Source organism: Callithrix jacchus, chromosome 22 (genome assembly GCF_049354715.1).
Source record: "Callithrix jacchus isolate 240 chromosome 22, calJac240_pri, whole genome shotgun sequence".
NCBI classification, from domain to species: Eukaryota; Metazoa; Chordata; class Mammalia; order Primates; family Cebidae; genus Callithrix; species Callithrix jacchus.
In genome coordinates, this window is record NC_133523.1 from 15,675,727 (window position 1) to 15,700,382 (window position 24,656).

General features: G+C 53.0%; 2 protein-coding genes across 18 annotated transcripts in view; one reads left to right on the forward strand and one right to left on the reverse strand.

Annotated features, from left to right (window-relative positions):
• Positions 1-8,790, reverse strand: part of HAUS8 (HAUS augmin like complex subunit 8) — a 54,121-nt gene extending 45,331 nt beyond the window's left edge. For 4 of the 8 annotated variants that reach the window (XM_078361758.1, XM_008987480.5, XM_008987481.5 and 1 more), the window contains exons 1-3: positions 8,585-8,790; positions 4,303-4,364; positions 270-325 (exon numbers count right to left, since the gene is read on the reverse strand). In XM_078361758.1, the coding sequence (XP_078217884.1) occupies positions 270-325; positions 4,303-4,364; positions 8,585-8,613 (147 nt within the window). In that variant the 5' untranslated portion in view covers positions 8,614-8,790. Of the gene's footprint in view, positions 1-269; positions 326-4,302; positions 4,365-8,054; positions 8,418-8,495 lie in introns of those variants that run through there. The other 4 variants (XM_054250650.2, XM_035286108.3, XM_017968091.4 and 1 more) reach the window with 3 other exon arrangements.
• Positions 8,791-8,963: 173 nt separating this feature from the next.
• MYO9B (myosin IXB) overlaps positions 8,964-24,656 on the forward strand; it is a 132,309-nt gene continuing 116,616 nt past the window's right edge. For all 10 annotated transcript variants that reach the window (XM_054249681.2, XM_078361749.1, XM_078361751.1 and 7 more), the window contains exon 1: positions 8,964-9,061. The gene's annotated coding sequence lies outside the window, so the exon portion shown is untranslated. The remainder of the gene's footprint in view (positions 9,062-24,656) is intronic.

The window sequence follows — 24,656 nt, forward strand, 5'->3', positions numbered from 1 at the left end:
CAAAAACAAAAACAGAACAAGGTAAGAACAGAATTATGTTTCAACGGAGATCACAGCTTTGTAAAAGAGATGCGTATAGCCATGAGCCGCCAATGACAGACACAACTGGCAGCATGGGGGGCTAACGATCTCAAAAGCACCTAGGTGAAGACCCCAAAACGCTTCCTTCAGGACCGGGTTGTGAGCACCTCCGGTGACTAGTTTCCGAATTCCAGTGACTCAGAGCCATGCTCAGAACGGCTGCACACAGAAGCTGGGCACTGCCTTACCTTTTGGGCTGTCTTCTTTTCATACTGCAGGTATCGGGACTCAACCACTCTTCCACCTGTGGGGATACAAAGGACTCAAGACCCTACACACCCAGACCCCATGCCTCAGAGAGCCAATGCCGGGGCCCTCCCCACTCAGTGACCGAACAGGGGGAGTTATCACTCCTCCTGCTCCCCCTGACCAGTCCTTCACCAGCCTCGAGCATGCATGGGACACCTACTGTATGCAAGTCCCAAGGCAGGTGTGGAGTCCCAGACTTCCTGAGGAAGTTCCTAAGATCAAGGAACATGCCCCAAGGTCAAAGCTGCACGTGTACTCAGACAAGCGGGGAGGGAAAGCAGAAAGAACTTTTGCTGACGGCCTCTAGGTGGCTTATGCCTTCCTCCCAGCTCGGTCCCCTCACCGTGACCCCAACAGTTCCTTCCCCATGTGCATGTGTCTAGGACACACTCCTGGTACCATCTTTTACTACCCCTGCCCCTTACTCAATTTGGGACCCCCTGCCCTGAGACAAGCCCACCACCCAGGCCCTTTTCAGACAGAGCCAAATCCCTGGTGACAGCCCGACCCCAGGTCCCCTTCCAGGGCTACTCCTAGGAGGGTGACTGTGGATGGAACAAATGCCACCTGTTACCCCAGCTTCTGGGGGTAGAGGCTGGGTCTGGACTGGATCCAGTTGGTCCCATTCTGTCCCCCAGCCCTCTCCTGGACCCTCTCTCAAACCTGTTCCTCCCACCTCCTCCACCTGGCCACACCCTCAGTCTCAGCTGGTGACCCCAGGAGATCCTCCCACCACCACATCCAGCCACCTCCAGTCCTAAGGGCTACATCCTCCAGTCCCATGAATGGACCTCTGTGCTCCCAGATAAACTACCCTCCATTCTGGGCGCTAAAGCCCAGCCCTTACTTCAAAAAGGAAACACTCATAACTCCCACCTCCCTGCCTGAGTGCCCACAGCTCCTCTCTCCACCACATGCTGCAGGTCATTCTTCCCCCACCTGCACCCTCTGCCTCCCCTGATTTCTCCCATCCCCTCGACAGCAAACACGGCATAGTTCTTTATCACCAGCTCCTCTCCCTCTCCTTGCTTCTTCCCTTGAATCCCTTCCCCAGCAATCCAGCTTGCAGACACACTGCCGCACCAGAACTTAACACTTTGGACAAGACCACCACGATGTCCCTTGCTTCTGAGCCCACCGGCCCATTCTCAGTCTGGTCATCTGAGCTCTAGGCACTATCATGGCTCACTTCCTCCTGTGCGATACCTTCCATCGGCCCCCAGCTGCCCCTCGGGGCTGAGGTAGGCTGGCCTGCTGGGTCTCTGGGCTCAGGAAGCCTGAGTGCCTCCAGGAATATTCGGGGCCCTGTGCCACCAGCAACTTGCCTCTTGTCACCCTGTCACCCCTCACTTGCCCTATTCAGCCGATCTGCTCTGTGGACCCCCTTGCTGTGCCTCCCCCCGACAGGTACCTCCCTGTCTCAAGGTCGTGCTCAGCTCAGACCCCAGCATGCCTGCCCCGCCTGCCATTCCGTCACAGCATCTGTCATCATCTGACGATTCTCACGCACTGCCCACCTCCTCCCTAGAGCCCCCAGGGGCCCGGGATTTTTGTCTCCCTCGCTCGCTGCTACGTTCCACCACCTGGCATGGGGTAGGCACCCAGGACCAGGTCAAATGAATTTTCTGCAGCATATTGGTGCCGTAGAGCCCAGAGGCCTTTGTACTGAAGAGACCAGGGAGAGTGACCTGCTCAATGTCACACAGCTTGAGAGTTCAGCCAAGTGAGACTGTGTCTTTGCCCATATCTTTGTGCTGGCTGATTCTTCTGTTGGGGATCGGGGGTGCAGCTGCTACCCTGAGAGGAAAGGAAGTGCCCTCACACTGAACAAGGATCCTGCAGTCAGCCAAAGGGCTAGGCTGTCAATCTGGGTGGCCCCAGAGCAGGAATGTGCCAGGGCTGCAGAGTCAGCAGGTGGCTGCAGCAGATGAGGACAATCGGGGGACCAGTCTCACGGTGCAGGTATGTGAGGACTGAGGCAGGACCAGGCAGGGTCCCAGGGACAGAACCAAGCCACACAAATAGTCTGCCCCTGGATGGTGACCCAACAGCCGAGGTAAAGGACACCCCCAGTTCCCAGCAGAGAGGCTGCCCTGCCCGGGTCTTTCTAACTCCACCAGCAGTTTTTAACAAGGAGAATCTCAGGCTTGGGCTGCCTTGGACAGTGGGGGAAGAAAAGCACTTTCAACTTTCCAGGAAACCAGAATACAACTGTTTGTTTTTACAGGCTCATGCCTGTAATCCCAGAACTCTGGGAGGCTGAGTGGACAGATCACTTGAGGTCAAGAGTTTGAGACCAGCCTGGCCAACATGGCGCAACCCCGTCTCTACTAAAAATACAAAACTGGGCCAGGGTGGTGGCGCATTCCTGGAATCCTAGCTATTCGTGTGGCAGAGGCAGAGAATGGCTTGAACCCAGGAAGCGGAGGCTACAGCGAGCAGATTGCGCCACTGCTCTCCTGCCTGGATGACAGAGCGAAACTCTATCTCAAAAACAATAAATACATAAACAAACAAATAAAATAAACAGGCTAAATTTTCCACAGAAGCAATGTTTTAAAGGAGAATACAATTCTTGTCCAAAAACAAGGTAGCTCATAAATATGGCAGGTGTCACATGCGAGATTAACATGCAATGTTTAGAATTTGAGAGTAGCCGGGCACGGTGGCTCACGCCTGTAATCCCAGCACTTTGGGAGGCCAAGGTGGGCAGATCACCTGAGATTAGGAGTTCAAAACCAGCCTGACCAACATGGTGAAGCCCTGTCTCTACTAAAAATACAGAATTAGCCAGGCATGGTGGCAGGCGCCTATAATCCCATCTATTCGGGAGGCTGGGGCAGAAGCATCACTTGAACCTGGGAGGCAGAGGCTGCAGTGAGATCGTGCCATTGCACCCCAGCCTGGGCAACAAGAGCAAAGCTTTGTCTCAAAAAACAAAAACAAAACTTGGGAATAAGTGGTCAGGAAATGAAAAGACAGCGCACAGCGGTGCTGTAACATACAAACTTAGCTTCGCTTGGAACGAAAACCCTGCTCTAAGCTCTACCGCATTGAGCCCTGCGACACTGCACACACTGCGAAAATACTGCACTGTATCAGTCTCGGCCTCCAGTGACGGACTCCAGAATCTACCATGTCAGCTGACCACTTCCTCTTTTTGTGTTTTGAGACAGAGTCTCACTCTGTCGCCCAGGCTGGAGTGCAGTGGTACGATCTTCGCTCATATGAGTCAATGACAGGAGTGGCTGTTAACATTGACCCTAGGCCAGGTGCAGTGACTCATGCCTGTAATCCCAGCACTTTGGGAGGCTGAGCTACTAGGAGGCTGAGGCAGGAGAATTGCTTGAACCCAGGAGGCAGAGGTTGCAGTGAGCCGACATTGCGCCACTGCATTCCAGCCTAGGTCCTAGGTGACAGAGGACCTAGGCTCTATCTCAAAAAAACTCTATCTCAAAGAAAAAAAAACAGTGATCCCAGACCAACAGGTGGAAATCAGACATACAAGCACCCCTCGTGAGACTGACACATTCACACAGGGGAAATTGAGAGTTTGATTTCAGGCCGGGAGTGGTGGCTCACACTTGTAATCCCAACACTTTGGGAGGCAGAGGCAAGAGGATCACTTGAGGTCAGGAGTTTGAGACCTGCCTGGGCAACATAGCAAGACCATTTCTCAAAAAAAAAAAAAAAAAAAAAAAAGGAGAGTTTGATTTTAGATAACGATCTCCAGTCTCCATACCCATGCTTCTAGGGGACATGTCCCGGATACAGCCCATTACCCCCATGTCTACAAGGGAAACCACTGCTTAAAATGACCACCACCATTCCTGACATATCCCTCACCACAGAGGTGTGACTACAAGGAAGTAAAGCCACAGGCCCCCTTTTCTGGCCTCTTTTTTCTTCCTCCAAAAGCACCTCATGAAAGAAGAAAACCATTTTCCTTAAAGAGACCCTGACATTGCTCACCTTGAACTCTCTTCTCCTTCTTCTTGGCGCTGCCAGGATTGGTGGGGCCGGTCGCAGGCTTCCTGCAAGAGGAGAGAGACAGGTCTTGTTCATCTCACTGCCCAAGCAGCACAGGAAACCCAGCAAGGTGCCTCTGCTAGTTGAAGCTCAGACAGCCTAATCCCAGGGCTGCCCGAGGACAATCTCGGTGAGGCTGGGCCACCTCAACAGGAAGAGGGACACAAGGAGCAGCCAGCCCCGGTCACCTGGGCAACAGGGCGTAGGTGAACGCCCAAACTGAGAAGGGAGGAGGGAGACGAGAGCTCCATGGAAGAGACTGCAGCAGATCTCAAATTAGCCCTGTGTTCATTCATTCACCAGACATGGATGCGCCTACTGTATACCAGCAGAGACACAAAACACGGAGCTCCTTCCCAGAAAGGGAAGATCAGCATCTTGACAGGAAGATCTGAGGAGTGGTCCCAGCAGGTACAGGGATCGGGGGGACAGGTATGACAAAGCACAGTAAGCTCAGACACGCGACAGAGGACATCCTAAGACGAGGGTTCAACAAGGGCCTGGGTACTGGGGCAGGAGGGATTGATGGAGATACAGGAATTGCTCAGTCCTGTGGTTTAGTTTCAGAAGATAAATGAGGACAGGACAGCTGGAGAGGATACAGAGCTAGGCCAGTCTGGTGGAGGCTGAATTCTGAGACTTACAGACAATGACATTTGAATTCCATACAGTTTTCACATGTCACAAAAAATTCTTTACTTTTTCTTTAAACAACCATTTAAAAATATACAAGCCAACAGGTCCAGCACAGGGGCTCACACCTGTAATCCCAACACCTTGGGACGCCGAGGCAGGCGGATCACTAGAGGCCAGGCAATCGAGACCAGCCCTGGCCAACATGGCAAAACCCTGTCTCTACTAAAAATGTCAAAATTAGACGGGTGTGGTGGCGTGTGCCTGTAATTCCAGCTATTTGGGGGGACTGAGGCACAATAATCACTTGAACCCAAGAGGTGGAGGCTGCATTGAGCTGAGATCACACCACTGCACTCCAGCCTGGGTGATCAAGTGAGACTCTCTCAAAAAAAGGGAAAAAAAGCATAAGCTGTTCTTAGCTACCAGCCATACAAAAAAGGGGGATACTCTGGCTTCACCTGCGGTCTGAAGATAGTGCAGCCCTGCTATGGACAACAGGAGAATGGGGAGGGGTTAGATACAGGAGATGACAATATCAATGGTATTTCATACACAACTGGCAGCTGGTAGGAAGACAGGCTACAAAGTTCTAGAAGGGCAAGGACTAGTCTGCCATTGCTCCTCACTTGGGCTGCAAAATACCAGCTCATATTCAACACCAGTGTGCTCACAGGATCTCTTTTTCATAAGCGCGTGGAGGAGGAGTGTGAGCAAGTGAGCTGTCTGGTGTCTCTTCCTGGTTTTAAACATTATTCTATTTTATTGAGACAGGATCTTGCTCTGTCACCCAGACAGAGCGCAGTAGCACGATCTCAGCTCACTGCAACCTCCATCTCCCAACCTCCAATAATCTTCCCACCTCAGCCTCCTGAGTAGTGGGACTACAGGCGCACATCACCACGCCTGCCTGATTTTTTTTTTAATGCTTTTAGTAGACAGGATTTCACCATGTTGCCCAGGCTGGTCTCAAGCAACCCACTCACTTAGGCCTCCCAAAGTGCTAGGATTACAAGCATGAGCCACTGTGCCCTGTTTAGAGAACGTAATTTTAATTCCCATACTTCTGGAGGTCAAAAGGTCTGAGATCAAGATGCTGGCAAGGTAGGTTTCATGCTCTGGGCTTGCAGGCGGCTGCCATCTCCCTGTGTGCTCACTGGAGTCTGGTGTCTCTTCCGATAAGGACCCTAACCCTATCGGATCTGAAGACACTACTGATAGTCACACAGGGAGTGCTATTAGCAGAGTTAAGTGGAGGCCAGGGGTGCTGCTCAACACCCTACAATAAAACAAACTGGACGGCCCTCCTCCCAGAGAAGGATCCAGCCCCAGAAGTCAATAGTGCCAAAGTGAAGGGATGACTGAAGTACAGGATGGAAGACAGAGAATACAGATGTCCAAAAATAAGAAAACCTGAACGTTATTCAGCCCTACAAAGGAATAAGGAAGTCTGGACAGACTCCAATAAAGATGAACCTTGGGTGGGGTGTGGTGCCTCACACCTGTAATCCCAGCACTTTGGGAGGCTGAGGCAGGCAGATTGTAAGGTCAGGAGTTCAAGACCAGCCTGGCCAATATGGCGAAACCCCAACTCTACTAAAAATACAAAAATTAGCCAGGTGTGGTGGTGTGCACCTGTAGTCCTAGCTACTTGGGAGGCTGAGGCAGGAGAATGGCTTGAACCTGGGAGACGGAAGTTGAAGCGAGCTGAGATTGAGCCACTGCAATCCAGGCTGAGCCACACAGCAAGACTCCGTATCAAAAAAAAAAAAAAAAAGATGAACCTCAGAAACACTGTGCTGAGAGAAGCCAGATAGAAAAGAGCACAAAGTACAGGATCCAGTTCCATGAAATGTCCTGAATAGGGCAATCCAAAGAGACAGAAAGTGGATAGGTGGCTGAGAGGTAGTGGGGCAGAGGGAATGGGGAATGGGGAATGGCTAATGGGAACAGGTTTCCTTCAGAAGTGATAAAAAAAAAATCTTCTGAAACCAGAATAAAAGCAATGGTTTCACACATTAGGAACGTACAAAAGTCACTTAAAAGCACTAACTTCATGTTATGTGAATTTCACCTCAATTTAAAAATAGAATGAATGGGCCAGACACAGTAGCTCACACCCATAATCCCAGCACTTTGGGAGGACAAGACAGGTGGATCACCAGAGGTCGGGAGTTGGAGACCAGCCTGGCTAACATGGCGAAACCCTGTCTCTACTAAAAATACAAAAATTAGCTGGGCATGGTAGGGAGGAGAATCGCTTGAACTTCGGAGGTGGAGGTTGCAGTGAGCCTGGCGAAGGACAAACAGCACTCTAGCCTGGGTGATAGGTGAGACTCCATCTCAAAAATAAAAATAAAAATGGAATGAATCAAGCTTGATGTAATAGGAAAGAAGGGACCCTGAGATAGGAATCGCTGACTCACCAGCTGTGGGGGTGCAGGAGAGGGAGAGTCCGGGATGACTCAGGGTTTCAGCCTGAGCTAGTGGGAAGAGGAGGGAGCCAGAACAGACACTAGCAAAAGAGGAGGGACAGGGCCGAGGCCAGGGCACTGTAACTCTTGCCCCCATCACCAAGGGTGGCTCCACTGGTCCCCGCAGCCGCCGCCTCCGAAGCAGGCTCCCAGGACTCCAAAGTGAGCCCCTCACAGGCTCCTCCTAACCTGTCAGCTTCCTAACTGTTTATATCTGCTTTCTCCTCGCCGCAAAACAGACACACAGGTCTTACATAGGCCACCCCCGGGCAGTCTCAGAGCCACAAAAAGACAGAGCACGGATTCCCTCTGGGGTCTGAGCCAGGGCTGTGGCCTCAAACCGAATGGGCTCCTCGGTGAACCTGCTGCGACCTGAGGGGAATTCCTACACCTGTGCGAGCCTCAGGGACTTCACCGGTACCTGGGAGGTGCTGTCAATTTATTGGTTACGGCAAAGGGCGGTGCAGTGATTCATCTCGCCGGCCAATTTCACTTCAATTTGCACCTGGCACAATCAACGCTGGTAAAATGAACAAAACTAGACAAATACAGCCTCAGGGCCATGCCTAGCTCTCGGCCAGTGTTCACCTTCTTTCTTGTCCGTGCTGTGTTATCCTAGGGAAGTCACTTCCCCTCCCTGGGTCTCCATCATCTCCTCAGTAAACTGGGAGCACAGAATAAAGCACGTGGGAGGAGTAAAGGGGACATTTTGGTCGCCCACCACTTGTTCACTGCATAGCGGTAATTCCAAGAGAGACATCCCAGTCAAGACCCAAGCGCCGATCTAAGCGAGTTTCAGCCTCACGCGACGCCTACGAGACTGAGTACGTCATCAGCCCCATTTCGTAGCGGAAGAAAGGGAGGCAATGAGCGGTCAGACAGCTGGCCCGAGGTCGCCCCGCGTCCCGGCGGAGGACGCGGAACTCCGGGCAGGTCGCGTAGCTGCGCGCCGGAGCATGCGCAGAGGCCGCGCGCATTGGGGTCTTCAGTGACCTGCGCAGTTCCTGGAAGGGTGGAACCCAGACTCACCCCAAGGGTCCCCAGTCCCCAACTCCGCTGCCCGTCCTCTCCAGTCCTCTGGCGTCCACAAATCCAGACCTGCGGGCGCCTCAACTCACCCAGCTCCGCGCCCCAAAGAATCCGCCATTTTCCCGCCTTCCTCCTCAAGCCCGGACCCGCCGGCTTTTCAAAGCCCGACACGCCCCCTTGCTTGCGGGCCGGACCATTTGTGGAGCTGCAGCAGGTGAAGCTACGGGGCGTGGGGCAGCGCCGGCTGCGTGCGAAGAGCGCGGCCCCCGACGCGCGCCGCCTGTCCTCCCCTCGCGCTTGGTCTCGCCCACCAGGGGCGGTAGGGGTGGTGCGGTGGGTGGGGCCTGATCTGTCGGAAAGTAGGGGCGGGGCTTTTCGCGATGCTCCGCCCCTAGGCGCGCTAGCGTCACGCCCCTGTCCCCGCCCCTCCGGAACCCGGAAGCGGGAGCGCGCGGGGGAGCGGCGGGCGCGGCGGGGCGGAGCGGCCTGAGCAGTGGCGGGCGGGCAGGCGGTCATCCGCCCGGGGACCCGGCCCGGGACCGGCGGCGCGCGGTGGCCGAGGCCAGGTGAGTTCCAGGCGGCCTCGGGTTGGCTACTCGAGCTCGAAGCGTGCCTTTGGGGACTACGGAGAAGAGGGACGGAGCTGAGCGCTAATGGGGGACGCGCTGGCAGGGGTCGAGGGGGCGGGAACGATTCTGAGGGTCGTGGAGAGGTTACTGGGGATGAGGTGGAAGCGACCTGATGAAGGAGAAAATGGATGGGGAGCTGGTGAGAGAGTTTGCGGGCGTGGGGGGGTGAGTCTTGTGGCTTTGAGCTGCTTCTCTGAAGAGGACGTGGCTTAAGTGGTAATTGGGGGGTCGCAGGAAACGGCGTTGTGGGGAGGCAAGGAGGCGGGAACGAGAGGCCCAGGTTGGGGGAGTGGGTAAGGCGAGTGGCGGGACAGCTGGGGTGCGATTGGGGGAAGGGGTGCGGGACTGATCTGGAGCGTCTGCCCGCGCGATTGAAGGAAGGGTGTCTGAGAAGAGGGCGGTACCTGGCCCCCAGTGGGCGCTCAGTAAATGCGGGGGTTCTGAACTTACTGATGAGGCAGCTATTGGGAAGCGGGGAAATGGGAGCTGGAAGGGAAGTAAACGGAGTAGAAGTCAGGGTAAGAACTGAGTGTAGGTTCAGGGAGGGAGGGCCCCGGAGAAGAGGGAAGAGAAGGAAGGGGTCAGAGTGGCCCCGTGCAGATGTTAAGGTGCAGCCTCTGGAGATTCCGTCCCCCCACCCTCCCCTCTTGATTCATGTCCTTCCTGACTTCACACCCAACAGCTGGGTGACCCGGGATGAGTCCCAACACCCTATGTGCCAGTCTTTTGGTCTTGGAAACTGCACCACCCTCCTCTTAAGACAGGGCTAGCGGGATTCTGGGGGTCCCTGGGTGCAAGGAAGGGACCTCAAGGCCGGCCGTGCGTCCGGAACTGTGTTTCAGGAGGGAGTGTGCGTGCACCCTCATGTACAGGACTGTCACCACCTCCGCAGAGCTGCATCCTTGGACTTAAATGAGTAAAACGACATACAGGAAATCTGTCCCCCGGTTGCTCTGAGCTCAGCCCTGGAGAGGCATGCCAGCCACGAGCCCTTCTTTCTTTCCTGGGCACCCTGGAGGCCAGGGGTCTTTAAGGGAAGGCTTCTCTGTGACTCTTTGAGGTGGGAGCCAGTGGGGACACCGTGCTTTGCCGTTGGAGAGTCCCAGCTTGCTTCGTTTTTTGGTATTGGAATCTTCAAAATCTTAAGGTGTCCAGGAGCAGCCGGAGGTGACCTGGGTGACAGGAAAGTTCTTCACATCTGACAGGCCTGGCTCTTGTGGCCCTGGCAGGGACTTTGCAGGGTGGTTTTGATTGGCATTCATTTCTCCCCATTCACGACTATAGGGATCTTTATCTGGGATCTGCCAGAAAGGCTGGGGAACCCCAGGTTATAACTAGTTTATAGCTCATTCAGGAGATTAACCTGGATAGTTTGAATATCAAGAGGGCCACAGAAAGATAAGCACCCCCTCGATTTCCAGAATATTCTGGCCTTTAGAAAAGGTGGCTTTCAGCCTGGCTTGCCCCAGGACATGCAGTCCTGCAGGCATTGAACTGTGGGCTTGCCCTGGCCAAGACACCCGGATGAACAGGACTGGATCTTTTGATCCCATAGGCCTGCGATCACCTCTTCCGTGCTCCTGGAGAACGGCCAAGCTGTGTCTTCTGGAGGGAGCACTGTGTTGGAGATCCTGGCTTTGCTCAAGTCTCTGTGCCTATTTCTGACCTCTCCCCTGCAAAATGAATGAATTGATCTCCATCAGCATTTTTCAACCTTGAAACCCAACTCACCTCATCACCATCTTGTCTCCAGTCCCTGTCCCCCTCCAGTCCTGGCCTTGAACTCCACACAGCACCCCCAAGCTCCATTCCGTGCTACGGCGATCCTACTTTTGTTCCTTTTTCCATTCTACAGTTTATATCCAAAACTGATTTTTTTTTTTTAACCTCGTCTTCATCGTCCAAATAGAAAATTTCGGTGTCCAAGGTGCTTTTGCACGTTGCACCTGTTCCCAAAGCTTTGGAACTTCGAATTGCTGGAAATCCCAAGGCAGTACTCTCCCTGGGGTCCAGCCTGGTGACTCAGTGGAGCAGGTGGAGACTTGGGAATCTCCCCTTTCTGTTTGCCTGTAGGATTCATTATTCTCTCCCCACAGGGACTCATTAACTTGCTGCTTCCCATTCTTCATTTATTCCAAGTGGTGTGTCTTGGTTGGGCCGAGATTTCAGTTATGCAAGGGTCGATTGTGTCAGGTGCATCGTAGATTCCTGGGGACAGAGGTGAAGCTTCATGCCCTGGGGGAGGGACATGCTAGTGCCCTCCCACCCCCAAAAATACCTTGCACTTCCCCTTCAGAAAAAGTAGAGTTCAGGCTGGGCACAGTGGCTCACACCTGCATTCCCAGCAGTTTGGGAGGCTGAGGCAGGTGGATCACCTGATGTCAGAAGTTCAAGACTAGCCTGACCAATATGGAGAAACCCTGTCTCTACTAAAAATACAAAAATTAGGCAGGCATGGTGGCACACGGCTGTCGTCCCTCCAGTCTCAACCCAGGAGGCTGAGACAGGAGAATTGCTTGAACCTAGGAGACTGAGGTTGCAGCTAGCCAAGATGGTGCCACTGTACTCCAGCCTGGGTGACAGAGTGAGACTTCCCTCTAAAATTAAAAAAAAAGAAGAAAATGGAGTTCAGATCAGGTCATTAGTACAGCAACAGAGGGGTCACAAGATATTACGGGGGCAGAATTAGGAACCACCAATGCAAGCTTTAGGACAAAGGGGATTCTAGCAACTTTCCTCAGAGATAGTGGCTGGTCCCAGGTAAACCCGGAAAGATACCACGTGTTAAACCACACCAGGCAGAAGGGGTTGCACAAGGAGATGCCTTTGAAGCCTGATCTATAATGTCCCAGCTTGCTCATTCTGTCAGTCAGCAGTACCAGGGTCCTTGTTCTTATCTTCCTGATACAGAAACAGGCCCAGACAGGTGATGACTTCAGAGATGGCATCTTGAGCTTTCTAGAAACATTCAGGATGCTTAGTAACCTTTGACCGGGGAAGCCCAAATCTCTAGGGCATTTTGTCAACTATACCACCTTTGACATTTGGGGCTGTGCTGTGCACTGTAGTATGTGAAACAGCATCCCTGGCTGTCACCCATGAGATGCCAATAGTATTTCTTCCCCCACAAGTTGTAACAGCTGAAAATGACTCCAGCCACAGCCACGTGTGCCCTGGGAACAGATTCACCTCCGCAGGTGAAATTGGATTCTCATTAGTAAAACCTGGTTCCCCTCCAGGGCCCACCATTGCCTCGGTGGTTCCTTGGTGTTGGTGGCACCCCTGAGAAACTGCCACTAATAGTGGGAACGGGGGCAGAGACTAGGAACTGAATTCTGCCATCCAGTCAGTCTTAATCAGGAGGGAGCGGGACTCGAGAAAAAGGAGGAGCCGTTAGAAATGGACCAAGGGGGAGTTAGGCAGCGTGCCCGAGGGTGGACAGCGGGTGCCCTTGTCTTTCTCTTCTTTGTCTTGTGACTGACCTGGATTTCTGGAGGAACTGTCCTCACCTTAGAACAATCTGTTGCTTTTCTCCTGAGATTAGAGGTATTAGATTCTCTCCCAAGAGCTACTTTGGAGGTTACCCCGGATAAACATAGCTTTTGTAAAGTTGCATTATCTCTTCCGTGGGCCCTTTTGCCTGCCCGTTCCCAAGCACACACTGCTGAATTTTTGTTCTTGGTACATTTTCCCCTTGCTGTCCCCTTCCCTGCTTGGCTCTGTCCTTGACCATGACTTTGCTGCTTCACCTTGATCAGAGGAGACAGTCTGGGGCTACAGGACTGACGGTCCCTTCTGCTGCCCCTGCACCCCACCCACCGGCCCTTTGTGTGCCCGGCATCCCCAGCCCAGCTGTGCCAGGCTGCCCCTGCTCGGTTGGCCATTCAGACAGCTCCAGGCAGCCTCTCAGCATAGCAAGACAAGCCCTTCTCTTCTGCCCTCGTGGTCCCTGGAGTGGCAGAACAAAGGGCTCTGTCTCTGCACCAGCCCACCGCCGCAGCCCAGAGCTCCGTTCCCTTTCAGTTTCCACTGTGGCCGGGAAAGAGCCTCAGAGATTAGGCATGTTTCAGAAATGCAACTGACGAGTTTGGGTTCTACTCATTTTCTCGGCGAGACTTTCTGAGCCGGAGCCCGATGATAAATAACGTAGTGATTCAAGGGTTCAGCCTGTGGGTTCGCTGGAGTGATGAATAAGATGTCCTTGTCTGACTCACTTGTTTAAAGCCCACCTCTGCCTCGCTGCACAGGGCCGTATGTGCGGGAGCAGGAGGGCTGTTTCATGACTGTCGTTGCTGGGCGTGAGTTTGCTAGGGCTGCCGTAACAACCGCACGCTGGGTGGCTGAATGAGAGAAATGTATTGGCTCGCAGTTCTAGAGGCCAGACATTTAAGATCACATTCAAGATCAAGGTGTTGGCAGGGTCGGTGCCTTCCGAAGTCTGTGAGAATCTGTTCCAAGCCTCTCCCTGTTGGCTCATCTTCCCCTGTGTCTTCATGTCATCCTCCCTCTGCGCCTGTCTCTGTATCCAAATTTTCTCTTATGAGGACAGCAGTTATATGGAAGGGGGCCCATCCTAATGACTTCAGTTTAACTGAATCATCCCCATAAAGATCACATCTCTAGGCCAGGCTTGGTGGCTCACACTTGTGATCTCAACCCTTTGGGAGACCAAGGCAGGAAGATCACTTGAGACCAGGAGTTTAAAACCAGCTGGACAACATAGCAAGATCGCATTTTTGCAAAAAACACAAAAATTAGCTGGGCATGTTGATGAATGTCTGTGTTCCCAGCACTTTGAGAAGCTGAGACAGAAGGATAGCTTGAGCCTCGGAGTTTAAGTCCTCAGTGAGCTGTCATCATGATACTGCATTCCAGCCTGTGTGACAGAACGACACCCCCATCTCTAAGGAAAAAAAACCCAAATACACTCATATTCCGAAGTTCTGAGGTTTGGGACTTAATATGTGAATATTTGCTTGTGGAGGGGAGTGACAGTCACAGCTCAGCCCATAACACTGAGGGGCAAATTCAAATTACATTTTTATTTATTTAGAGACAGAGTCTTGCTCTGTCACCAGGCTGGAGTGCAGTACAGCGATCTCTGCCTCCCAGGTTCAAGCGATTCTTCTGCCTCAGCCTCCTGAGTAGCTGGGACTACAGGCGTGTGCCACCATGCCCAGCTAACTTTTGTATTTTTAGTAGAGATGAGTTTTCGTCGTGTTGACCAGGCTGGTCTGGAACTCCTGACCTCAGGTGATCCGCCCGCTCGGCCTCCCAAAGTGCTGGGATAACAGGCATGAGGCACCATGCCCGGCTTTGAATTACATTTTTAGATAATATAGGAATTTGGAGGGAAATGATTTGGAGGGAAAAGTGTCAATAAGTCCACTTTTTCTCTTATCACTCCTTTAAATAAACCCTTTAGGGGTGAGCTGGTTGGTTGACCGCATCAATTTTGGAAGCTCCCTTTTGGAAATTTTCCACATCTCACACTCATACGTTCAAGGGTGACTAACAAGAAGTGAGAAGCTGGGCGTGGTGGCTCACGCCTGTAATTCGAGCACTTTGGGAGGATCACCTAAGGTCAGGAGTTCGAGACCAGCTCGGCCAACATGATGAAACCTAGTCTCTACAATAATTAGCTGGGTGTGATGGTGCCCACCTATAATCCCAGCCACTTGGGTGGCTAAGGCAGGAGAATCACTTGACCCCTGGAGGTGGAGGTTGCAGTGAGCCGTGATAGTGCCACTGCACTCCAGCCTGGGCAAGAAAGCGAGAGCCCATCTCAAAAAAAAAAAAAAAGAGAGGGAGGGGGGGCAAGAACCCAGCCCAGGGAGGAGTGGATCCTGTGGGGTTTTACAAGGGGATGTGTAGAGAGCCAGGCCTGAGAAGCCGTGTGTGCCTGGTGGGAGAGCCGGAAGAAGTTTACAAATGGGATGGAGTGGGGGTGTCTCTGTTCTCAGTACTGCCATGGTCGGGGCAAGTGACATCTAATAGTAACTCCACTTGTGAACCCAAGTGACCTTAGGGCCAACCATTGTCACAAACGATTGAACAAAAGAAGTTTCTGGAAGTTCTTAAAATCCTTCATCGAAGGGAAGTATTGGCTGGGAGCCAGGCTCAGAGCTGGCCCCTTGGGGAAACCAAGGAGAACAGAAATAGCCCTCACCTCCATTCAGATGTTCATCCAGGAGTCACCAGCATGGAAGTCAAATTAACAGCCCAGCAGGATCTGTGAAGGTGCCAGCAGCAGGCGAGTCTGTGACGGGAGCCTGCCTGTGCTGGGGACTTGTGTACAGGGGAAGTGGGAAACCCAAGAGTTTCCCCAGTCAGCCGTGCCATGGGTCATCTGGCTGCGAGGCGGGTACCGCCACTTCCTCACAAGTAATGTCACAGCGGCAGAGCAGCAGTGGGAGGGAGGCTTGGGTTTGCTGTGGCTCTTCCTGGGCTCACAGCTCAGAGCATCTCCACAAAGAGGCGTCTGCCACCTCCTGCATCCCATTCCAGGGCAGATGAAACCAGGGGACAGGAGGGTAACGTTTGAGATATTGATTCCCGGGGTACTGGGGCTCACCGGGGGCTTGCATTTCCTGGTGAATGTGCTGGTGGGGGTGGGGGGACGCCCTGGCCACTGCTTGGGAGATTCTTGGGGTCCTTATCTTGTCACATGGAAATGCTGTTTATTGGGTGGACACAAGAATGGGAGAGGCAGAGAAAGTGCAGTGGTACCTATTTTGGCTGTAGGTGCCACGGGAGCTGGTCCCTTTCCCCTGGTGGTCCCTAGGGAGTCAGCCTTATGATTTCTCAGTGAGGGGACAAGGGATTGGGGTGTCCTGCAGTGAAAATGGCCTGAACCGGGGCAGGCGCCCCCACAAGGCTGGCTCCCTCATGCGCCCCACACTCTCAATATCCTGTAGCCACGTAGGCGTGGGGTTGGAACCATGCCAACGTGTCATGTGCCCCTGAGTCCTTGAGGCTGAAAGAGTGCCTTTTTTTTTGAGACAGGGTCTTACTCTGTCACCCAGGCTAAAGCACAGTGGCACGATCTTGGCTCCCTGCAGCCTTGACTTCCCCTGGCTCAAGTGATCCTCCTACCTCATTCTCCCCAGTAGGTGGGACTGTAGGCAGTCACTACCATGCCAGGCTAAATTTTGTATTGTTTATGGAGACGGGGTTTCACCATGTTGCCTGGTCTCGAACTCTTGGGTTCAAGCAATTGCCCACCTCAGCTTCCCAAAGTGCTGGGATTACAGACATGAGCCGTCAGGCCCAGCCACTTCTCTGATTTATTTAAGCATAGCTTCTCAGCCGCAGCACTGGTGACACTGGGGGCAGATCATTCTTTTGGGTAGGGGCTGCCTTCTGCAATGCAGGGTGTCAAACAGCATCCCCAACGGCCACCCTTCACATGCCAGTAGCACCCCCTCCTCCACGTCTGGATAACTAGAAACGGCTCCAGACGTTAATTGCCAAGGGACTCCTGGAGGACAGTCAGCCCTGTATGAGAAACACTAGTTTGGGGTTCTGTTGACTCCTAAGTGACTTTGTGTCTGTCATCATTCTGACTAACCGAAGTCCTAGGATCTGCACACGCTCATTATTGTTATTATTGTTTTGAGACAGAGTTTCACTCTTGTTGCCCAGGCTGGAGTACAATGGCGCTGTCTTGGCTCACCGCAACCCCCGATTCCTGGGTTCAAGTGATGATTCTCCTGCCTCAGCCTCTTAAGTGGCTGGGATTACAGGCCCTCACCACCACGCCCAGCCAATTTTTGTGGTTTTAGTAGAGACAGGGTTTCACCATGTTAACCAGGCTCTGACCTCAGGTGATCTGCCCACCTCAGCCTCTTAAAGTGCTGGGGTTACAGGCGTGAGCCACCATGCCCGGCCCACACATTGAAATACACAAAACGAACCAGGAAGGAGAGAGGAGAAAAATCAGGCTGGGTGGATTCTCCTGGTTAATAACCCACTGGGAGCCAAGTGCTGTGGCCCACGCCTGTAATCCCAGCACTTTGGGAGGCTGAGGTGGAAGGATCCCTTGGGCCCAGGAGTTCCAGACCAGCCTGGGCAATATAGCAAAATGCCATCTCTAGCCAGGTGTGTTGGCACTTGCCTGTGGTCCCAGCTACCCGGGAGGCTGAGTCTGGAGGATCACTTGAGCCTGGGAGGTCGAGGCTGCAGTGAGCCAAAATGGTGCCACTGCACTCCAGCCAGAGTGAGACTTGTCTCAAAAAAAAGCAAACAACAACAGAAAGGAATGTATTCTGATAGTATGAGCAACGGATCTACAGCCAATTCTTTCCAAATAATTAATGTGGGGTCTTTCACCCTCAGCACTGCTGACATTTGTGGCTGGGTCCTTCTCTGTGATGGGACCCTGAGCATCACAGGGTGTGGAGCAGCATTCTCAGCCTCAACCCACTCTATGTTGGTAGCATCCTAGCATCCTACCTGTCCTGACAACCCAAAATGTCCCCAGGCTGGACAAGGTAGCTCACACCTGTAATGCCAACACTTTGGAAGGCTGAGGCGGGCAGATCACTTGTAGCCAGGAGTTTACAGCCAGCAAGGCCAACATAGCAAAATCCTGTCTCCACTAAAAAAAAAATTAAAAACTTAGCCAGGCGTGGTGGTGTGCACCTGTAATCCCAGCTACTTGGGAGGCTGAGGCACAAGAATCTCTTGAACCCGGGAAGTGGAGCCAAGATTGAGATCACGCCACTGCACTCCAGCCTGGGCGACAGAGCAAGTCTCTGTCTCAAAGTGGGGGAGAAAAAGCCGGGAGTAGTTGCTCATGCCTGTAATCCCAGCACTTTGGGGGTCGAGGAGAACATATCATGAAGTCAAGAGATCAAGAACATCCTGGGCAACATGGTGAAACCTCGTCTCTACTAAAAATACAAAAAATATTAGCTGGCTGTGGTGGCATGTGCCTGTAGTCCCAGCTACTCAGGAGGCTGAGGCAGGAAAATGGCTTGAACCCAGGAGGCAGAGGTTCCAGCGAGCCAAGATCGCACCACTGCACTTCGGCCTGGGTGATAGAGCGAGACTCCATCTCAAAAAAAGTCTCAGGGCAGAGGTTCCCAAGTGTCCCCTGAGGGCAGAGTTAGCTCCCGGGGAGAAACCCTGATACAGAAGAATGCCGGGCTTTTGAGGGTAAGCAAACCCTATTGAGACCTGCAGGTCAAGCCCTCGACTGGCCTGAGGCCTCTGTGGTGTCATCACCAGGGTCCTGGCTCAGGGATGAGCTTCAAGGGGAGCTGGCTTTTTCACCAAAGACATTGGTGGCAGCAAATCCTGGGACCATTGCCCCTACCTTCCAGTTTCACTCTCAGGTGATCAGAAAGCGGAACCAGGTCCCTGTGTCCTTTTTAGAAAGCAGCAGAGGGTGGGTTTCATGGCCAGGAGGAGGAGCATCTATCTGGGGCCATGAGGGCCGGGTCACAGATGGACGGCGTGGGGTGGTCCTGGCAGGCAGAGAGCACTCCCTGTGGAAACCAGAAGCATGGGGCAGATGACCCAGGCAGGTCAGCAGGCGTGGAGAATGCAGATAAACCTGGCGGGCTTTTGGGGTATCATTGGGATTGGTGATAACTAAAAGGTACAAGGTTTCTTTTTTTTCTTTTTCTTTTCTTTCTTTTTTTTTTTTGAGACAGAGTCTTGTTCTGTCACCCAGGCTGGAGTGCAGTGGCGCGCAATCTTAGCTCACTGCAACCTCCACCTCCCGGGTTCAAGCCATTCTCCTGCCTCAGCCTCCCAGGTTGCTGGGACTACAAACATGCACCACCACGCCTGGCTAATTTTTTTTTTTTTTTCTAGTAGAGACGAGGTTTCACCATGCTGGCCAGGCTGGTGTCAAACTCCTGACCTCACATGATCTGGCCACCTCAACCTCCCAAAGTTCTGGGATTACAGACGTGAGCCACCGCGCCCGGCCTAGGGTTTCTTTTTGAGGTGATGAAAATGTGCTGGCCAGGGGCAGTGGCTCATGCCTGTTATCCCAGCAATTTGGGAGGCCGAGGCAGGAGAGTCATTTGAGCTCAGAAGTTTGAGACTGGCCTGGGCAACATAGGGAGACCCCATCTTTAAAAAAAAAAAAATAGAAAAATTAGCCAGGTGGGCTTGCACCTGTAGTCCCGCTGCTCCAGAAGCCAAGGTGGGAGGATTGCTTGAACCCAGGAGTTTGAGACCGGCCTGGGCAACATAGGGAGACCCCTGTCTCCACAAAAAATAGAGAAAATTAGCCAGGTATGGTAGCATGCACCTGTGGTCCCAGCTACTTGGGAGGCTGAGGCAGGAGGATCTCCTGAGCCTAAGAGGTCGAGGCTGCAGCAATGCACTTCGATCGCACCACTGTACTCCAGCCTGGGCAGCAGAGCAAGACCCTGTCTCAAAAAAAAAAAAAAAAGTTCTAAAATTGTGGCGATTGTTGCATATATTCATGAGTACACTAAAAGCCACTGCCCAGTCTACTTTAAACAGGTGAGTTGTGTGGCATGTAAATTACATCTCAGCAAAGATGCAGGACACAAAACGTTTCAACGCTTGAAGTTAAAACCAGCAGGGCCGTGGGCCACCCAAAGAGGTTTATGAGTCAAAGGAGGTGTTATGAAGAAATCAGGAGCGGGGCTTTTGGTGGGAGGCAGCAAGTAGATTTTGAGGTCGTAATTGCTCATCTGCTAAGAGCTCAGCAAAGACCAGTGTTTATGGAGTGACTTTGTTTCCCGACGACTGGACTAAAAAGTGTATTGTAAGGACTAAAAAGTGTAAAAGGAAGCCCAAGTCCTTCCCAGCAGGCTGTGAGGCAGACTGCCTCCCCAAGGGAAGGATCCAGGGGGCCTGTGAGAGGGAAGGTTCTGCAGGGATGCATCCCCGGGGGTCCCTGGAGACTAGAGTGGTCAGTGACACAGGCTGAATGCTCAGGCCAAGGAGCCGCCCCTGCCCTGTACCCCGTGACCCAGCTGGCATAGAAGCTACCTCAAGCATGGTCCAAGGTCCTCTTTGGTCCCTTGTAAGGGCAGCACAGTGCCTCACGCCTGCAATCCCAGACATTTGAGAGGCTAAGGCAAGAAGATTGCTTGAGGCCAGGAATTTGAGACCAGCCTGGGCAACACAGCAAGACCCCCATAACCTATAAAAACAATTTTTAGTTAGATAGATATGGTGACATTCGTCTGTAGTCCCAGCTACTCAGGAGGATGAGGCTGGAGGACTGCTGGAGCCCAGGAGTTTGAGACTACAGTGATCCATGATGGCGCCTCGGTCCTCCAACCTGGGGGACAGAGCAAGACTCTGTCTCTAAATAAGCAAACCAGGAAAAAAAGGCAGACTGGGACTGTGTGACCAGCAGCCAAGTTGGTTAATCTCTCTGTGCCTGGTCCATAAAAACAGAGTGGGACTCAAATGCCATTTCTCTCCTTCTCCCGGGGACTGCTGGGCCGTAACAGGACTCAGCTGTCTGCACCACCAATCTTCAGTTTCAAGCAGAGGTTTTGTGTGTTGTCACTGTTCTTAGCCTAGAGGTGACTTGCCACCCGGGTGTGACAACAGGTGGGCTGTGTGATTTGCAGAGGGGGATACAAAGGTCTTTCGTCTGCCCTCTGCCCTTCGAGACCTGCTTCCCTGGCTGCCCCCCATCTTCATTTACAAGCCCACAGGTCTTCCAGGAAGAACCTATAGCCCAACCACCTGCTGGGCCCACTGGCTCTGCCTTCTGCCTGTGACCAGAACCCACCTGAGTCTGATGGGCCTGACCCAGGCCACTGTCAGCTCTCCATGAGGTACCCACAGGACATGCTTCCACCCGGGCTCCTCAGAGTCCATCTGCCACAGCATCTGGTGACATTTTCCTAATGTCACCCTGGTCTTGGTGCCCTGCATCAAACCACTTGGGGCTCCTCCATCGGTCTTGCGTGAAATCTAACCGCATTGGCAGGGCCCTGGAGGATCTGACCTTCCTCATCTCGGCTTCTCTCTCCCCGCCTCCAGCCATGGACCCATCGGTCACACTGGGCTCCTTGTTCTCAGACCTGCTCTGACCCCGCCTGTCCACTCCCCGCCCGTCCACTCCCCGCCCTCGCCTGGGCTGCTGTCCTCAAGCTCTGGGCATTTCCAGCTCGCTTGCATTGCACAGGCCTCAGCAACCATCTGCCCCGAACACTGCCCCACAGATTCCTATCCCTGGCTTCCCCACCTTGGCCAGGCTTGTATTGGGGCTGGATCATTTTTTGCTGTGGGGGCCGTGCCGTGCACTGTGGGACACTGAGTGTCATCCCTGGCCTCCACCTACTAGATGCCGTACCCCCTCGCCGCAAGTGGTAACATCCAAAATGTCTCCGTGGCTGGGTACAGTGGCTCATGCCTGTAATCCCAGCACTTTGGGAGGCTGAGGTAGGCAGATCACTTGAGGCCAGGAGTTCAAGACCAGCCTGGCCAACATGGGGAAATCCAGTCTCAACTAAAAATATAAAAATTGGCTGGGCATGGTGGCACGTGCCTGTTGTCCCAGATACTCAGGAGGCTGAGGCGTGAGAATCACTTGAACCCAGGAGACAGAGGTGACAACGAACCGAGATTGTGCCACTGCACTCCAGCCTGGCCAACAGAGCAAGACTTCATCTTCTCAAAAAAAAAAAAAAGTCTCCAGACATTGCGAGATGCCTGTCCCTGTGGGGACAGCCTCGCCCCAGGCTGAGAAGTGCCGTGCTGGCACAGTTACGCTGGATTTTTCCTCCCCAAAGCACTATCACTGTTGCAAATACCTCCTTGCTCTGTGGTGAATGTGTTGGTCTCTTTCACCTCCGCATTCTCACTCTCTCCTGTGTGCCCAGCACCAGCCCGGGGTGTACCACAGAAACATTTGTTGACCAGATGTAAGAAGGCAGCCTCCTGTGAAACGCCAGCACAGACCCCAGGGAGGGAGACCCCAGGGCCTGGAGGGATGGGTGTGTAGCACAGGGCGGAGAGCACTTAGGGTGGGGGGAGGCACACGGCCAGAATGTGCTGAAAGAACACATACCTGGCTGGGCGCGGTGGATCACAAAGTCAGGAGATCGAGATCGTTCTGGCCAACCTGCTGAAACCCCATCTCCACTAAAATACAAAAAATTCGCCGGGTGTGGTGGCACGTGCCTGTAGTCCTAGCTACTCGGGAGACTGAGGCAGGGGAATCGCTTGAACCGGAAGCCAGAGGTAGCAGTGAACCGAGATCTTGCCACTGCACTCCAGCCTGAGTTACAGAGCAAGACTCCGTCTCAAACCCACCCCCCTAAAAAAAGAACACATACCTCATATCTGGGAGGGGACTTTCTTCAGGGCATGGGGCTCAGGCCAGTGAGGCCAGATGGAAGGTCTGAGGGAATGTCTTGGGGAAGACAAGGGGCAATCTGAGCATGTTCAGGGCATGTTCAACTCCCCGTGGGTGAGCGTGGAATTGGCAGAAGTCATGAGAGAATGTTTGGGATGAGCCTCCTGGGAATATTCAGTTAGGGCAGAAGAAAGGGTGGAGCATCTGAGGGGCTCACCCAGCTGCTTTCTGGCCTTGAGTGAAGCACCCACGGTCTTCTGCGCTGCGCACCTGGATTTGGGTCCTGGGGCTTCCATAACTAAGTACCTATCCTAGGTGGCTGAGGAGGCCACGAGTCTGATATGAAGGTGTTGGCCGGGCGCGGTGGCTCACACCTGTGATCACAACACTTTGAGAGGCCGAGGTGAGCCGATCACCTGAGGTCAGGAGTTCAAGACCAGCCTGGCCAACATGAGAAAACTGTCTCTACTGAAAATACAGAAATTAGCTAGGCATGGTAGCACATGCCTGTAATCTCAGCTACTCGGGAGACTGAGGCAGGAGAATTGCTTGAACCCAGGAGGTGGAAGTTACAGTGAGCCGAGATCAGGCCATTGGACTCCAGCCTGGGCCACAGAGGGAGACTCCATCTCAAAAAAAAAAAAAAGATGTCAGCAGGACCACGGTCCCTCTGGAGGCTCTCGGGGAGGACTCTTCCCGCCCTTTCTAGCTTCTGGGGCTTCAGGCATTCCAGGGCCTGTGGCCACATCACTCGAGTCCCTGCCTCCGTCTTTATTCACGCACCGTCTTCTCTCTGTGTGCATATATGTCTCTTCTCCTTTTATAAGGACGTCGGTCTTTGATTTGAGGCCCACCCTAATCCAGTACAACCTCATATTAACTGACTACATCCCCAAAGACCTTATTTCCAAACAAGGTCATATTCTGAGTTTTGGGGAATGGAGATGCCTCTTTGTGATTTGGCCCTGTGGACACTGTTTCTTGACCTTGCTGGCTCCCCTGGCTGCTCCCCAAGGAGTTTCCCATCCCTGGTCTGCCCCACCCCAGTACTTGGCCCCTCAGCAGGCTCTGGGCCACCAATGATGTCCACCAGTTGCTGTGATGTCCTGGACCTGACCGTGGGATGAGCCCATTCACCTCTGCAGTGGATTCTCAGAACCGGCCTCACTTATTTATTTGTTCATGTGTGTATGAGAGAGGGGAAGAGAGAGAGGATCTGTCTCTGTCCTCCAGGCTGGAGTGCAGTGGCGCTATCACTGCTCACTGCAGCCTCGGCCTCCCAGGCTTAAGCAATCCTCCCATCTCAGTCTCCTGAGTACCTGGGACCACAGGTACACGCCACTATGCCCGGCTAATTTTTTTATTTTTTGTAGAGTTGGGGGTTTTTCTTTGTTGCCCAGGCTGGTCTCAAACTCCTAGGCTCAAGTAGCCTCCCAAAGTGCTGGGATTACAGGAATAAGCCACCACACCTGGCCATACCCCCACTTTCTGAAATGCCGGAAAAGAGCTTGGTTCTTCCCCCCTCCCCCGTCACCTGCCCTGGGCCATCCCTTGGAGTCTTCTTGACGTTTTCTTTTCTTGAGTGTCCCCTTCCTCCCGACTCTCACATGAGCATGGCCATCTTATGGTTAGGTTGGAGAAAAATGAGGACAAAGGACTCTAAGTTGTCCTCCCGCTCTGAGCCCCCCCGACCGGCAGGCTGACTTTGTGGTCATTCCTCAGTGTGTGTGTCCATCTTTGCCATACTGCCCTCACGGGCATTTCTTCTAAAAAAAAAAAAAAGTCTCAGTAGGATCAGGGAAATATACATGAAATGTGAAAGGCGCTGAATGCTACACAGTGCATCCTGAACGATTCTGCTGTAATGCTAGTTAGCCTCCTCTTAGCTTAAGAATGATTTCATCCTATAAACATGTGGCTTCAAATTATGGCCTTATATAAACGAAATGGCTACGCTACACTTTCTGGAGACCCCGTCTGGAGGTCTTTATTCTCCAGTAAATTCCGAATCCTCCGCCAAACTGGTAGGCAGAGCCCTACTTTCTGTACAGCAGGCCTTGAGGGCGGCTAATTCACATCCGGCCACTGACCCCCACCCCCACCACCGCTGTCATCTCCAGGGCCTGCTTTTTTCGTTGTCATTCCTTTTCCTTGCACCTCCTTTCTACGAGAACACAAGGGAAAGGCCCTGAATTGTGATTTGCATCTTTTCAGAGTGCAGAA